This window comes from Leptinotarsa decemlineata, unplaced genomic scaffold (assembly GCF_025532065.1).
Source record: "Leptinotarsa decemlineata unplaced genomic scaffold, Ldec_3_MD MMD2_tig00026330_RagTag_RagTag, whole genome shotgun sequence".
NCBI lineage: Eukaryota > Metazoa > Arthropoda > Insecta > Coleoptera > Chrysomelidae > Leptinotarsa > Leptinotarsa decemlineata.
The window spans coordinates 11,961,021-11,975,258 of NW_027412690.1; the positions used below are offsets into that span (position 1 = coordinate 11,961,021).

The 14,238-nt window shown below is 37.0% G+C and overlaps 1 protein-coding gene across 1 annotated transcript; it reads left to right on the plus strand.

Annotated features, from left to right (window-relative positions):
- Positions 1-376: 376 nt before the first annotated feature.
- On the plus strand, positions 377-12,009 carry LOC111508597 (carbonic anhydrase 1). Its single transcript, XM_023164157.2, has 7 exons — positions 377-581; positions 2,699-2,734; positions 5,234-5,401; positions 5,859-5,997; positions 6,388-6,493; positions 11,077-11,304; positions 11,784-12,009. The coding sequence occupies exons 1-7, from the start codon at positions 533-535 to the stop codon at positions 11,979-11,981; spliced, it is 924 nt and encodes a 307-aa protein (XP_023019925.2). The 5' UTR covers positions 377-532; the 3' UTR covers positions 11,982-12,009.
- The last annotated feature ends 2,229 nt before the right edge of the window (positions 12,010-14,238 follow it).

Consider the following 14,238-nt stretch of genomic DNA (forward strand, 5'->3'; position numbering starts at 1 on the left):
ACCTATAAAATAGTCATCTCTCGGAGGAATCAGTCCAGTCATCACCCGAAGACGATTGTAGATACCAACAATCGAAACGTCGTGAACTAACGTGACTTGGAATCTCTACACCTTTTTATTTTTATTTTTATTTTATTTTTATTTTTATTAATTTCTTTTTGCATTCCTTTAATTTTTATTTATTCAATTATTATATTTTTACTTGTAGGTTATTTTACTATCATTTCATTTCAGGTTTATTGTTGCTTAATATAATTGTTATTTTCAACTATTCTTTTTTAATTATTCTTTTTTACTTGTTTCAGGGATTTCAAATCATTTTATATAATAGACAATGGAAGTCCGAACTAGTGAAATTCATCATAGTTTGAATTAGTAGTCCTAAAACGTTTCACAGAACCCTCTCTGACGGTTCTTCTTGAGTAAAGTGACTATAACGGAAATTAAACCGATCACGCTCATTTCATTGTTGACTCTCGAAGTGTTCAGAAATACCTGAATGTAATAGTGACTAAGCTTTAGAGAGGGAATAATGAAATGTGAAGATATTCTGTTTTGTTTTCTATTAATAGTTTACAATGGTGAGTACCAAAAACTACCTACATAAGTAAAGTGAACTTTTATGTTTTCACGTTTGGAAGGCTTTTTTATATTCCGTTGTTTAATACAATATAGTAGAACAGGGTTATTTTAGACTTTCAATGGAGTCTTTCAATGATATAAGATTTAATTGGGAGGAATATTGGTAATTATTGTTTTGGAAATTCCATCATTCATGGGGGGTTAAAAATTTCTTTTCGGGGGGTTGTCGGGGCCATTTTATAGGTTGGGGCTACTTCAGAATTCATTTAAATTCTGTAAGTTATCAAGTTTTTCCGCACGTGGGCTATATCAGACAATTAAAAGGCATATTTTTGAATTTATGAATACCCAAACAGTGTATTCGAACATCCATAAATGAAAAAAGACGCTTAGGTAGGTATTAGCTATGTCAAATAAATATAGTTATAGATGATAAGGTACAGCTTGTTAAAACAAGGAAGAGACTTGAGAATTCTATCTCTCTCTCACACACACACACACAGTCTCTTAACGTTCACTAATTTTAGGGAAGATCCCAAGCCGAGACTTTGACGTCGTTTCCTATATTTGAAAAGGTGTAGAAACAATTATTCGAAACAATTTTTACGACTTACTTGCGAGGTATATTTATAGAGTTTTGCAAATGCTTGGGCATAAAGAACATGATGATTAGCAATCAGAACGGTAAAATTTACCTATATTGTTCAATAGAAGTTGCTTGCTGTAAATAACTGTTATGCATTCCAGTGTTCTAATATGTATCAGGTGATAACTACTACGAAATAATTCCAATATATACGAGGTCATCATTCCTGATATTCTATAATGTTTGAATGCTTAAAAAGTCCATGAAATTCCTCGACCATTCCTGGCGGTCTTCCGTATTTCCTCCAGAATAATTCATTGTTTAATCCCGTACATTCTTCGAATAGAATATGCAAATCCATTTTGTTGTTTTCTATTCTCCCATCGGCAACAATGTCCCGTCTTTCAATTATTACTCCTTGGTGTTAGTCGGATGCGACAAAAAAGTCAATAATTTTCTTCGCAGAGACCTTTTATCCCCTCTATTGTTCAAGATACTATCCATTCTTTCTGAAGAGTTGTTGTACCCACACAGCAGCAGTTATACCCTCATAACTAGGTTTCCTTGGCTTTTTTGTCCAACCTTTATTGATCTGGTCTCTGGTTGAATATAGATGTCTACGTTCATGAAGCATACTCCTCTTCATCTACTCTGGGGTTTTTCCAGCAAATCTTGTGTTGGTAAAATCAATTGCCGCTCTTTCGTTCTGTCATCTGGGATTTTCTGCTAGACTCGGTAAGCTTTGACAAATACACTTTGCTGTCAAACAGATAGAACTTTGTTCTTGGCCCAGGTTTAAATCAATTTCAGAATATTATTTTTCTTCTTCTCAGCTCATCAATGCGTGCGGTTGGAATATGGACTAACAGTTGACGTACGTAATGGTTATCGAATTTCCTCTGACTCAGCTTTAGTTTCTGCATTGACACCATATTCCATTTTTATTCGTATTGACCCCAGTACACATATTCTTTGCTGTTCACTTGTACTTGTCGACTAAGACCTTCGTCTTTTTTCTGATCGTGGTGGTTAGCACCTTATTTATGCTATTGTTGACTTGTTTGTTCTCTTGGACAAGCTGGTCTATTCTTGGAACATAGTGTTTTCCTCTCAATGGACCTTCAGAGTTTAAAGCAATTCAGTTTCAGGTGCTTTAGTTTTACTTCTCCTGTTCTTGCGGAACAAAATGAGTAAGACTATCCTTCCCAAATTTATTTATTCTTTCATTAGTGTTTCTGCGATTATATTTATCGTCTGTCTACCATACAGACGCCGCATCCCTAATATATGTCAAATAATTGATATAGGTTTGTGTTCCATTGTATTAAACAAATTCTTTCAGGCATTGGAAATAGACCAATATAGACCAAACTTCTACGAGGTTCTTTTCGTTTATTGATATCCCAAAGAGAAGAGATATTTTTCGTAAAACCCTCCAATACATTCCAGCCAACTTTTAAATTTGCCACACATAAATTGAAATAGATACCATTAGTTCCTAAAATGATGTAAACAAAATTATTTTTACAGGTTACGGTCAAGAATTTGGTTATGACGGTACTGTAGGTAAGTGGAACAAGTTCACGATTTGATTGTTTTTTATAAATCATTTCCCAATAAGCATATACGAATCTATTCACCCAAATTTTTATACCTGAATCATTTATAATTCGTTTAGCTTTAAAGAAAATACGTGGAAGATGACGGTGCAATAATACAAGAAACTAATAGCTTATAGAGAAAATAAAAAAAATGCAAAGGACGCTAAGTTTATTCATTATCTAGAGGAAGTTTGGCACACATGACTGAACTCAATATGCAATCAACCGATACCGAATATTAGAACAAAAAAAACTATTAACTACATGATAGTAAGAAATATGTGGTATTTTCTTTATCGAAGGTGTAAATAAATTGTCCCATTTTACATAATTGATAGATGAATAACTTTTTTCGAGATCAATTGCCCTAACACCAAACTGATACTATTGCGCGTTTCGCCAAAAAAGTTAGCATCCTCAGGAGAAGAAAATTGATACCTAGTCTAGTCTGGTTAATCCTTATATACTGAAATTTGTTACCTGAGGTTGTATACCTGAAGTCCAATATGGAATTTCTTGGTAATTAACTACCTGCAAGTTCTTAGTAATTATTCTCTTCCTAACAGATGATTTAAAAGCGGGCTAAACGGGATGGGTCCCTTATAGCTATTCATGCTGTTCTTACATTTTGCTATTTCTAGACTCTCACATGCATCGAGTAGCCTGGTGTCATGCACATGCTCAATCAGTTTCAGATTGTTTTCACCAAATTGCAACAGCTTCTTGGTAATCCAAAAGATAGACTAGAAAACACAGAAAGGTCGGGGATTTACGAAATCAATTGTCAAGATTGCAACAGCAAATACATCGGCCAGAGCCGACGAGCGATTAAAACCCGCTTCAAGGAGCATTGTGCACACATGAAATACGGAGGGATAGAAAAATCCACTGTCGCCCAACATGCTCTAGACAAGGACCACAGAATTGTTGGCGAAACGTCAACAATTCTGTGGTTCTGTGGTTCTGTATTATATTTCATGAACAGTCATTGGCGTAACTAGGATGAGAGTCTAAGGGGGTGGCTAAATGCGCCATATGGTAGCAAATGCCAAGAAAACCTAGAGAGAGAAAAGTTGAAGGGGGACTACAGTCCCCAGTGGTCTAGAGGAAATAGAATACCCCTTAGTAAACTGTGGGGGGATGAAATTGTTTTGATGGTTCTGAATCGCATTCTCGACATAATTTTTGTCAATCATTCAAAGGATATACAAAAACCAACGATTTTTTTTGAAATAATGAACATTTCACTCCTCTAAGTTTGATAAATTACTCCAGCCTAGTGAGGAAAAACTTAGACATGATGAGAAAAGCACACGCACACGTTGAAATGAATGAAATCACTGGATATCATTTCATTCATTAATGGAAAACACCGACACTCATTGATTTCTTGTTGTCTGCTGCCCAGAACTCATTTTGTTGCGAGTTCATTCAACGTGAACATTTAATTTCTTTCGTTCTAGCTTTTTCAATGCGCAAGTGATCATACATTTCTTTAATTTTTGTTAGGGGGGATGACTGTTTCTCTGGAGGGCTAAGCCCATCCTAGATCCCCTCAGTCCCACCAATGCCTGAATTGTTGAAAAAAAAAACAGGGAGGTTCATTTTTGGCACTTATAATACTTCATGTTACGGACTTGATTGAGTTTGAAATGTATCCCTAAAATGTCGCATCAATTCGTCAAAGATTTTCACCTTACCTGATCTCGCTCTACAGCTTCCGAGTAAAAGGAATGCATCTGCCCAATCAGCAGCGAAAAGTGGACTGTAAGGGGTTGATTGCTTTGTGGGTATGAAGGAGCACACGTAAAACGCACCTTGGTTTCTAGATACTCGATAGCACCACCGGCTCGCACGTTTACATTCGTACTATCACCGTCAAACTCAAACTTTTGTTCGTCCATCGGGAAGAGCAACATATTGACTAGGCCTTTGACGATGATGCAAAATATAAACACATCTTCTTGTTCACAACATCCTGGATAGAGGTATGTCCAGTAGCCCCATAATATGAAGGTGTCTCCTTAGTTGACAGTTGCTAGTCAGAAATCTTACTGTTAAGCGTAGGTTTTTCCTGGTCATCGCCAGATATTTCTTCGATAGGGGGGGATTTCCGAGAACTTAACACCTTCCAATTATGAAAATTGTTATATTTGACAGGAGTCGTAGTTGAAACTTTATTTATTAGGCTGACTCAACTAAACTGTACGACAGGAAAGTATTTAAACTTGGTTATTATTTACGTAGAATGCAAACCTGCTTCAGCTTGAACGTATCGAGCAGATAAGCAGGAGTTGTATCTCTTCCATAGCCAAATAAACTGTTAGCGATAGTGACTCCAGAAACACAATATTACTTTTTTGGTTTTCAATTATCCAAAAAATGTTGTAGACTGAAATAGGGAAAATGTGAACATTGCTATCAACAAACGAATTGTAATAAAGATATTACTCAAATTTTGCAGGTCCCAGTTACTGGGGTAGGAAATTTCAAAGTTGTGCTTATGGAAAACTACAGAGTCCAATTGATATTGAAGAAAATAATGTGACCGTTGTGAAGTTTCCTCCTCTAGTATTGGAAAACTTCGATAGTTCTTTGAAAAGCGTAACACTACTCAACAATGGGCACACTGGTAAGTGATATTTGACAATTCATATAAATAGGTGAATACTTGTAATGATTTTGAGATTCTTGTTCATTTCCGAACTATTGCCAGTTACAATATGATACCTATGATTTAATGATATCTGGCCTTACATTGTTTGATATTCAAGTATGATTTCAAAAAAACACAACATTGAAATGAAGCTATTTTTAGATTGATACGTACAAATTAGTACCTGGCTCCACTATCACTACCTATTTCATCTAATATCATATTCAAACAAACGAAAATGGTAATCGAACAGAATTATCTACTTAGAAATCAGTCATCTCTTTCTAGAAGAAACCTGACCTGCGTATATTTTTAGACTCTTTATTTACTTTTATAACGACCGCAATAACTTTTCAATAGCTCACTAACACAAAAGTTAAATAATGAAAAAACGAAGGAAAGTATTGCTAAGTAGTGAAATTCTTACTTGCAGTGCAATTATCCATTGAAAAGGATGTCGTTCCAATAGTACATGGAGGCCCATTGAAAGGAATATACAGATTTGCGCAACTCCATTTCCATTGGGGAAAGACAGATAGCGAAGGTTCGGAAAATTTAATCAACAATCACAGGTACGTGGAACACTTCAACTGAAACTTTTACTAATTTTCAAATGTCTATCGCCTTACCAGAACGGCAGCGAACATCGAAGATTCGCGCGCTCTTAGCTACGTCACAATTGGTTTATGGCTACCAGTGGCGGCCGGCGTTATTTTCTTCAGGGCATGATTTACAACAATACACATGCGTCTTCAATTTGAGCATTTCGACCGTTACCTTATCGCCTTCCATAATGTCTACCGCAGTGGTAGACGAAACTTCAGACATGAAAACCTACAGACCACGCCCAAAATCCAGGAAAATATCTTTCACACAATTATCCCCGGACGTGAAAGTTTGGTCTCTTTGAGTTTTTTAATCGTTTGAAAATATTTATAATACCTGTAATTATGTTTTTTCAGCTTTCCATTAGAGTTGCATATGGTATTCTACAGTATTGACTATGGCACTTTTGAAACAGCAGCTAACAAAACTGATGGGTTAACGGTTTTGTCTTTTCTATACCACGTAAGTTTTATATCAATTTACTAACCGATTTCTAAATTGAACGGCGTGCATTTTTCATTTATTAACTTTGAAAGGATTTTTGTATTTCATTCAAATGGGAGATTATCTTACATTCCTCTTTTCGAAAAATGCTCTGTAATCTGGTTTGAGCATAAGGATGTTTTCAAAAAATTGACAAAAACAACATTAAAACGTTTTGAAAACAACATTAAAACGGTTCTTAAACCCAGCAAGAAGATACAACAAAATCTTAGGTCGGCTAAAGACAAGAGAGACCCACTATCGCATACCGTGCACTTGTGGAAAGGCTTTCATCGGAAGGACCAAAAGATCCATGGTCACAAGGATGAAGGAGCACTGACTAGTACGAGAGGCAATAGAGATCCACAAAAAAAGCTGTGAACCTCAAGCGAATATACGGAATCCCATTTTAAGTATTCCAAGAACGGCTAACAGTAAATATGCTTCACGTAACCAGAATGTCCAGTCATTAGAGACAGTAGCGTAGCCAGGAATTTCGTTCTGGTGGTCCAAAACCAGTTTTAACACTTTTCATAATCAAGAAAACTTCATGTTTCGATAAAATCTTTCATGATTTCTCAATATTTTCATTTATTTCATGTTGAAGCATAGTAATTCAGTTTTATCCAAATAAACATAAATATGAATTTCACTAGTTCGGACTTCCATTGTCTATTATATAAAATGATTTGAAATCCCTGAAACAAGTAAAAAAGAATAATTAAAAAAAAGAATAGTTGAAAATAACAATTATATTAAGCAACAATAAACCTGAAATGAAATGATAGTAAAATAACCTACAAGTAAAAATATAATAATTGAATAAATAAAAATTAAAGGAATGCAAAAAGAAAATAATAAAAATAAAAAAGTGTAGAGATTCCAAGTCACGTTAGTTCACGACGTTTCGGTTGTTGGTATCTACAATCGTCTTCGGGTGATGACTGGACTGATTCCTCCGAGAGATGACTATTTTATAGGTCGTTGAAATACTTTCACTTTCTCTACTTTCCATTTTCCGCTTCACTGATTCCGTGAGAGATGACCGATTTGGCGGGAGTTGGTCATTTCTCGTTTGATGATGGGTTTCCATATGTTTCGTATATCTACGCTGGCCTGGCTGAATACGTTGTTGGACAACATGTATGCGGCTTCCTTAAATTTTCTCCTGAACCAATGTTCCTCTCTGTGCAAGATCTCAGCTTGGGACCACTCGATGTTGTGTTGATGGGTCCAAACATGGTCTGCTATTCCTGATTTGCTGGTTTCTCCTCGCTGTGTGTGCTTCTTGTGCTCGGCAATGCGAATATTCAATGGCCTCTTAGTTTCACCAATATAGGATTTTCCGCACTCACAGGGTATCCGGTAAATGCAATTCTTGGAATCGCAGTCCGCGTTTGGGGGCCTGGTTTTCGTGAGGCTGCTACGGATAGTGTTACCGGATCTGAAACAGGTTCTAATGTTGTACTTGGAACCAATTCTTCTTATCCTCTCCGATAATCCTCTGATGTAGGGAAGTGAAAGCACTGGTTGTGACGGCTTCTCTTCCTTGCGAGGCTCCTGCTGTCTTTTGGCCAAAGTCTTTTCTACCATCGCTTTGGAGTATCCATTCCGCTGAAGATCACTTTTGATGATGTCTAGTTCCTTCTCGAGACCTTACTTTGTATTACAAAGCCCAAAAGCACGGTCTAATAGAGTCTTGATGATTCCTCTTTTTGTCGATTGATGGTGGTTGGATTCGTGGTTTAGATACTGTCCCGTATGAGTGGGTTTTCGGTATACAGATGTTTCCCACTTAGTGTCGGTCCTCTTCACCAAAACGTCTAAGAATGGCAATTCATTGTGGATTTCCTTCTCCATTGTGAAAGTGATGGAAGGTCTCACGCTGTTGATGTGTTTCAGAAAGGCGTCTAGTTCAGTATTCCCATCAGCATCAGTATTCCCATCAACAGCGTGAGACCTTCCATCACTTTCACAATGGAGAAGGAAATCCACAATGAATTGCCATTCTTAGACGTTTTGGTGAAGAGGACCGACACTAAGTGGGAAACATCTGTATACCGAAAACCCACTCATACGGGACAGTATCTGAACCACGAATCCACCACCAAACATATGGAAACCCATCATCAAACGAGAAATGACCAACTCCCGCCAAATCGGTCATCTTTCACGGAATCAGTGAAGCGGAAAATGGAAAGTAGAGAAAGTGAAAGTATTTCAACGACCTATAAAATAGTCATCTCTCGGAGGAATCAGTCCAGTCATCACCCGAAGACGATTGTAGATACCAACAATCGAAACGTCGTGAACTAACGTGACTTGGAATCTCTACACTTTTTTATTTTTATTATTTTCTTTTTGCATTCCTTTAATTTTTATTTATTCAATTATTATATTTTTACTTGTAGGTTATTTTACTATCATTTCATTTCAGGTATATTGTTGCTTAATATAATTGTTATTTTCAACTATTCTTTTTTTTAATTATTCTTTTTTACTTGTTTCAGGGATTTCAAATCATTTTATATAATAGACAATGGAAGTCCGAACTAGTGAAATTCATCACGAAACATTGTCAATCACCTTCAAATAAACATAAATATAGTGTTGTAGTTTGTCCAGAGCTTCAAATTTTTTCAAATAGATGAGTACGGCTAGAGAAACAACAGTGTTCAACAATAGTTGAAATATATTTATAATGTTTCAAATTACATAAATTAATTTAACAAAATAATGCTCCAAGTTACAGCACTAATATCTTATTTCCACTAGCGGCTGGCTGGCGAACTAGACTTACTGTGACAGTCCAGTCGAAATCAGTGCTGCCGTTAAGGTACTATTGTACCGCATTCGGTACTATTCCATGATTTTGATACGAAGATACTACCCGGATCAATATGTAGACTATTCGGTACTATTTACTATAATCCCAATTTTTTACATTTTCACGTTGACTCCCATCGAGTACAGTAAAAAATAACAACAATATGTGTGGCAACAATGCAATTCCGTGTTTCAAGTTCCAGATCAGCAAATACCGTACTTGTGTCAAAATTGCGAGCTATCATCATAACTCTGCATTATTTAATCCTGTGTTCTGTATTGTGCCTGTGAACTGTGGTTCTGTCATCTGTCAGTCAGTCAGCAGAACAGCAGTTTCAACTTCTAACCTCACACCTCACCTTGAGAAATTGGTTTTATTGTTTTGTCAAAATAAATAGGAATATGGACAGGTAAAAATAAATTCTCGAATCTAGCTACTTGAAAACGTCTTTAGTATTGTTCATTCTATTGTGACCGAAACCTAATTAAAACAAAACACATTTGCAATCGTGAAAGAGCAATTTGAAGAAGGAAAAAGACACCTTTTTATCAAATGTTCTGATTATGATCTTTCTCTTAAGGAACATTTCTTAGTTTCCAGCAAATTTTTTACTCCATATATTTTCCGAATTTAAATGGATAACATTATTACACGTTTGGCATTACTGGCATTTGGTCTGAAATGACTTATGCGCATGTGCCATGCCTAGTCTTGCGCAGTACATTTTGGGTACTATTTTCTTGTAAATTTCGGTACTTTTTTAATTGACCATGCGGCAGCACTGGTCGAAATTCAGTCAGCTATACAAACACCGACATTACACTACCCGAGCGGCCGAGCTCAAATGTATCGTTTGATAATTATTTATGATTTAAACAAAAGGACAAACCAACAATCGTGTGATAATTCAATGTTAGCAAAAACAAGAGTAATGATAACTTTTCTCTCTTCCACCTGCTCCATGCTCAATTTATTTTTTATGTGTCTTAAAATTTCGGGGGTGGTCCGGATCCCCCCTTCGCTACGCCACTGATCGGAGATAACTCAGGCATATTATGTTTCGTATTAGATACACCTGAAGAAGTCATTCATTCTTGAAACACGTGTTGCGGTTTTATAAAGCGTAAGTATCAGCTAATTGTATAAATTATGAAAGGAGGACGATCCAGGTTGATATTTCCTCAGTTATAAATGAGGTGCTTCGTATGACAAAAAATATTGCGTGTAATTAGTGTACAATATCGCAATTCATCCTTTATCCTTGTCGTAGGAAAACACAATAATTAAATTCTTGAAGAATTAATTATAGTTACATGTTTTAGCAATCAATAATAAAATTCGGTCTAGATTGTTCAATGATCATTCGATAATTCATTCTAAGAAAATATTTCAATAATTACCATTCAAAATATCAATTTGTGGGATTCCCTTCAGTTTTCACACATCAACTTACCGTTCCGGTGCTTTGAATTGTTGGTTGCCTACGCATTCAGTCAAGAATCTTGAAACCGAGACTTGTCGAGTTTATGATGAACATGTAGAACAGTTTACACATTTATGGGTGAAAATAAAGGATACGTGATTTATGATTTTTATGAAATCAATTCAACAAACGTTGTGCGAACTGTTACTTGCTCAAAACTACATCCAACAGTTTACTTTCAACAGTCACTGTCCACATATCATAATTTCTTCTATTGACAATTCAATTGACATCGCATTAATTTTATTCCAGAAAAGCGATGAAGAGAACCCCAGATACGCCAAATTCGAAAACAAGCTACTGCAAGTGAAGAGAATAGGGTCGACAATTGGCATTACGGATTTTGGTTCACTGGATAATTTCACTACAACTCTGAGAGATACATATTTCACATACAAGGGATCTCTAACTACCCCGCCATGTTCTGAAGTTGTTGTTTGGATAGAATTTCTGAAAACAATACCTTTATCCCATAGTCAGGTGAGTAGACCATCAATAGCTACGGGTGTGATTACACCAAAAACTTCATAGAGGTGGCACTGCTGTCTTACTATGCACTAAAATAGTTTGTGAAGCATTTCGAAACATTTACTAACAACGTTCTTGAATAGTTGGATATGGGAAACAACTATAGTAAGCGCCAAACGTGATGGCTGGCGAACGCGCAGGTGTACACTCTCCCAACTAAATTACTAGTGGATTACGATAAGACCCTTACCGGCCAATGTCGTACCTATAATAAGTTTTAATCAGGGTAGCAAATGGAATATGACTTATTTTACTTTCTTTTCATATTTTATATTCCCAGCCCTTCTTCTCTATTTTCCCATTTTCAATATTACACATTGTGAACATTTTTTAATTTCTTTCTTTCCATAGAACATAAATGAAATCGGTCTGTCTTATCCGGAAATATTTCACCATTAAAAGTTTGGAAGTGAACATTATTTTTGTTTCAGATACAGGAGTTTCGACTTCTTACTAACCAAGAAGGAAGAATGGATCATAATTTTCGACCGATCCAACCACTTTATGACAGAGTGGTGTATTTGAATTCCCCACAAGTATCTTCAAGTTCAAAAGTGGAGTTGTGTGTTGCCACTTCGATATTTTTATTATTATTGAAAGTTTGTACATTCACACTTACCGATATTTGATAATAAAATGTTTGTACTTGGAACAACACCAATTCGTTATTTTTAACACCTCGACACTTGTTTCGATCACCAAGTGATCATCTTCAAGAGGAAGATTAAACTAATCATACTTACAAAGTTATCCTTAGAAACTTGCGTCTTGAAGGTCTTGAATTAATTTCACAATATTCCCTTTTCTACTAGTCTTAAATTAATTTTACAATGTGTCCTTATGTAATAGTCAGGTAACTCTAATGATTAAAATATTATTTCAACAAGCTATGAAGTATACTATTATTAATTAATAGTAGTCCCCTTCTGTTCTGCATCTCCCTATTACCATTATATCCGTTGCGCTCAGAAATACTCGAGGGTATAACTGTGGCACCCCCGGAAACAAGGTCACCCATTTGTATTATATGGATGACCTTAAACTTTATGCCTCTGGAGAGAAGGATCTCCATCAGTCCTTGAGGGTGGTGGAAGAGTACACGCATGCTGTCGGTATAAAATTCGGGATAGACAAATGTGCAATGGTCCATCTCAAAAGAGGACGATGCGGGGACTACGGAGAAGATTTGCAGCTCGTAGATGGAAGCATCCTACACCATCTGGATGCCGGAGAGACGTATACTCACCTTGGGGTGGAACAACGCCACTCACAAGAGGTAACAGCAGTGAAAAACTCTCTCCGCAGCAAGTATCAGCAAAAACTTCGACAGATCTGGTCATCGGAACTGTCGGGGAAGAACAAAGTAGCTGCAACAAATATGCTTGCCGTTCCAACATTACTCTACTCGTTTGGAGTAGTGAAGTGGACTCGGGTGGAGCTGTATCAACTCGACGTAATGACCCGAAAAATGATGCATCTCTCTAGAAGTTTGCATCCCAAATCGCCCGTTCCACGGTTGTATTTCCCCCCGACAACAGGGTGGCCGTGGACTTTTGAGTTTGGAGTGTCTACATGACAGAATGGTACTAGATACAGCCTGTAAAGTCGTCAGGAGTTCGGATCCCCTTCTCTGCATGGTCCGTGGTCATGAGAGAGCAGAAACTGGAGCATTTCTCTTCAGGGTAGCTGCCCGAGCAGCTGATGAACTCGGTATAGTTTTTGACACTGGTGACCACAACTCTGTCACCCAGTTTGAACCTGTTCAGCAAAAAGCTCAGATAAAAGCCGCAGAGATCACCTTACTTCTGCGGAAACACAAGGATAAGCCAATGCATGGGGTCTTCTTCAATGACATTGGAGACCTTGGCTTATCAAAGCCCCTGACGTTCGCTTTTCTCAGGTTGAGTAGGCTGAAGTCGGAAACTGAGGGGTTCATGATGGCTTGCCAGGATGGTGTTTCAACAACTCAGTCTACCGCAGTCGCGTGATGGTATAGAGGTTCCTGACACAAGGTGCAGGGCCTGCCGCGAGGCACCCGAGACCCTAATGCACTTGCTATCAGCATGTCCAGCATATGCGGTCTCGGCCGGGGGATAGTATTAGTTTTAGTTGTTCTACGACAGTGTGTGTTTCTATATACATGTATATATGTGTGTATATGTGTATGTATATGTGTATATATGTGTGTGTGGGTATATTTATATGAATTTTTCAAGAACACGAGTGTGAATATGTTCCTATTTGACTTGCTACAAATATTTCATGTATATAACGTAGCCAATAAATATCTATCTATCTATCTATATTGAATCCGTTGTGGGGAACGAGAAGTGCCGATTTTATTGGAACAATTCTTCCCCCACCCTCAGGTTCATATAAGTAAACTAATAAGCCTAATGTGGTCCTTCTCGACCACCAGAGCAAAACGATATTAGTCGTGGAGTTTTCAGCTTCTGGCTAGACAAATATCGTCAGAAAAGAGGAGGAAAAACGGATAAAATATCGAGATTTTTTCTTCGAACTCCGCAGACTCTATCCAGATCACTCTGTCAAGATGGTTGTTCTGATTATTGGAGTCCTTGGTGGAAAGATGTCCTCTCTACTCTCGAATCTCAAAAAATCATACCGGCTTACCGCACTAAGGCGGATATCTTAGCCGCACAAAGGCAGAAATCTTAGCCGCATAGATGCAGAAGGATGTCAATCTTGGTCACTTACCCCACCGTGTGGGGAGTGGTCATTGGTTGATAATGTCTGACCAGCGCACACTATGGTGAAAAAAAATAATAGTAGTTTATCAGTTCTTTAGATTATGTCTAGCACAATATCAGGGTAAGATAAATCAATATCAAAAACATTTTACACAAATTGTAGTCAATATAATTA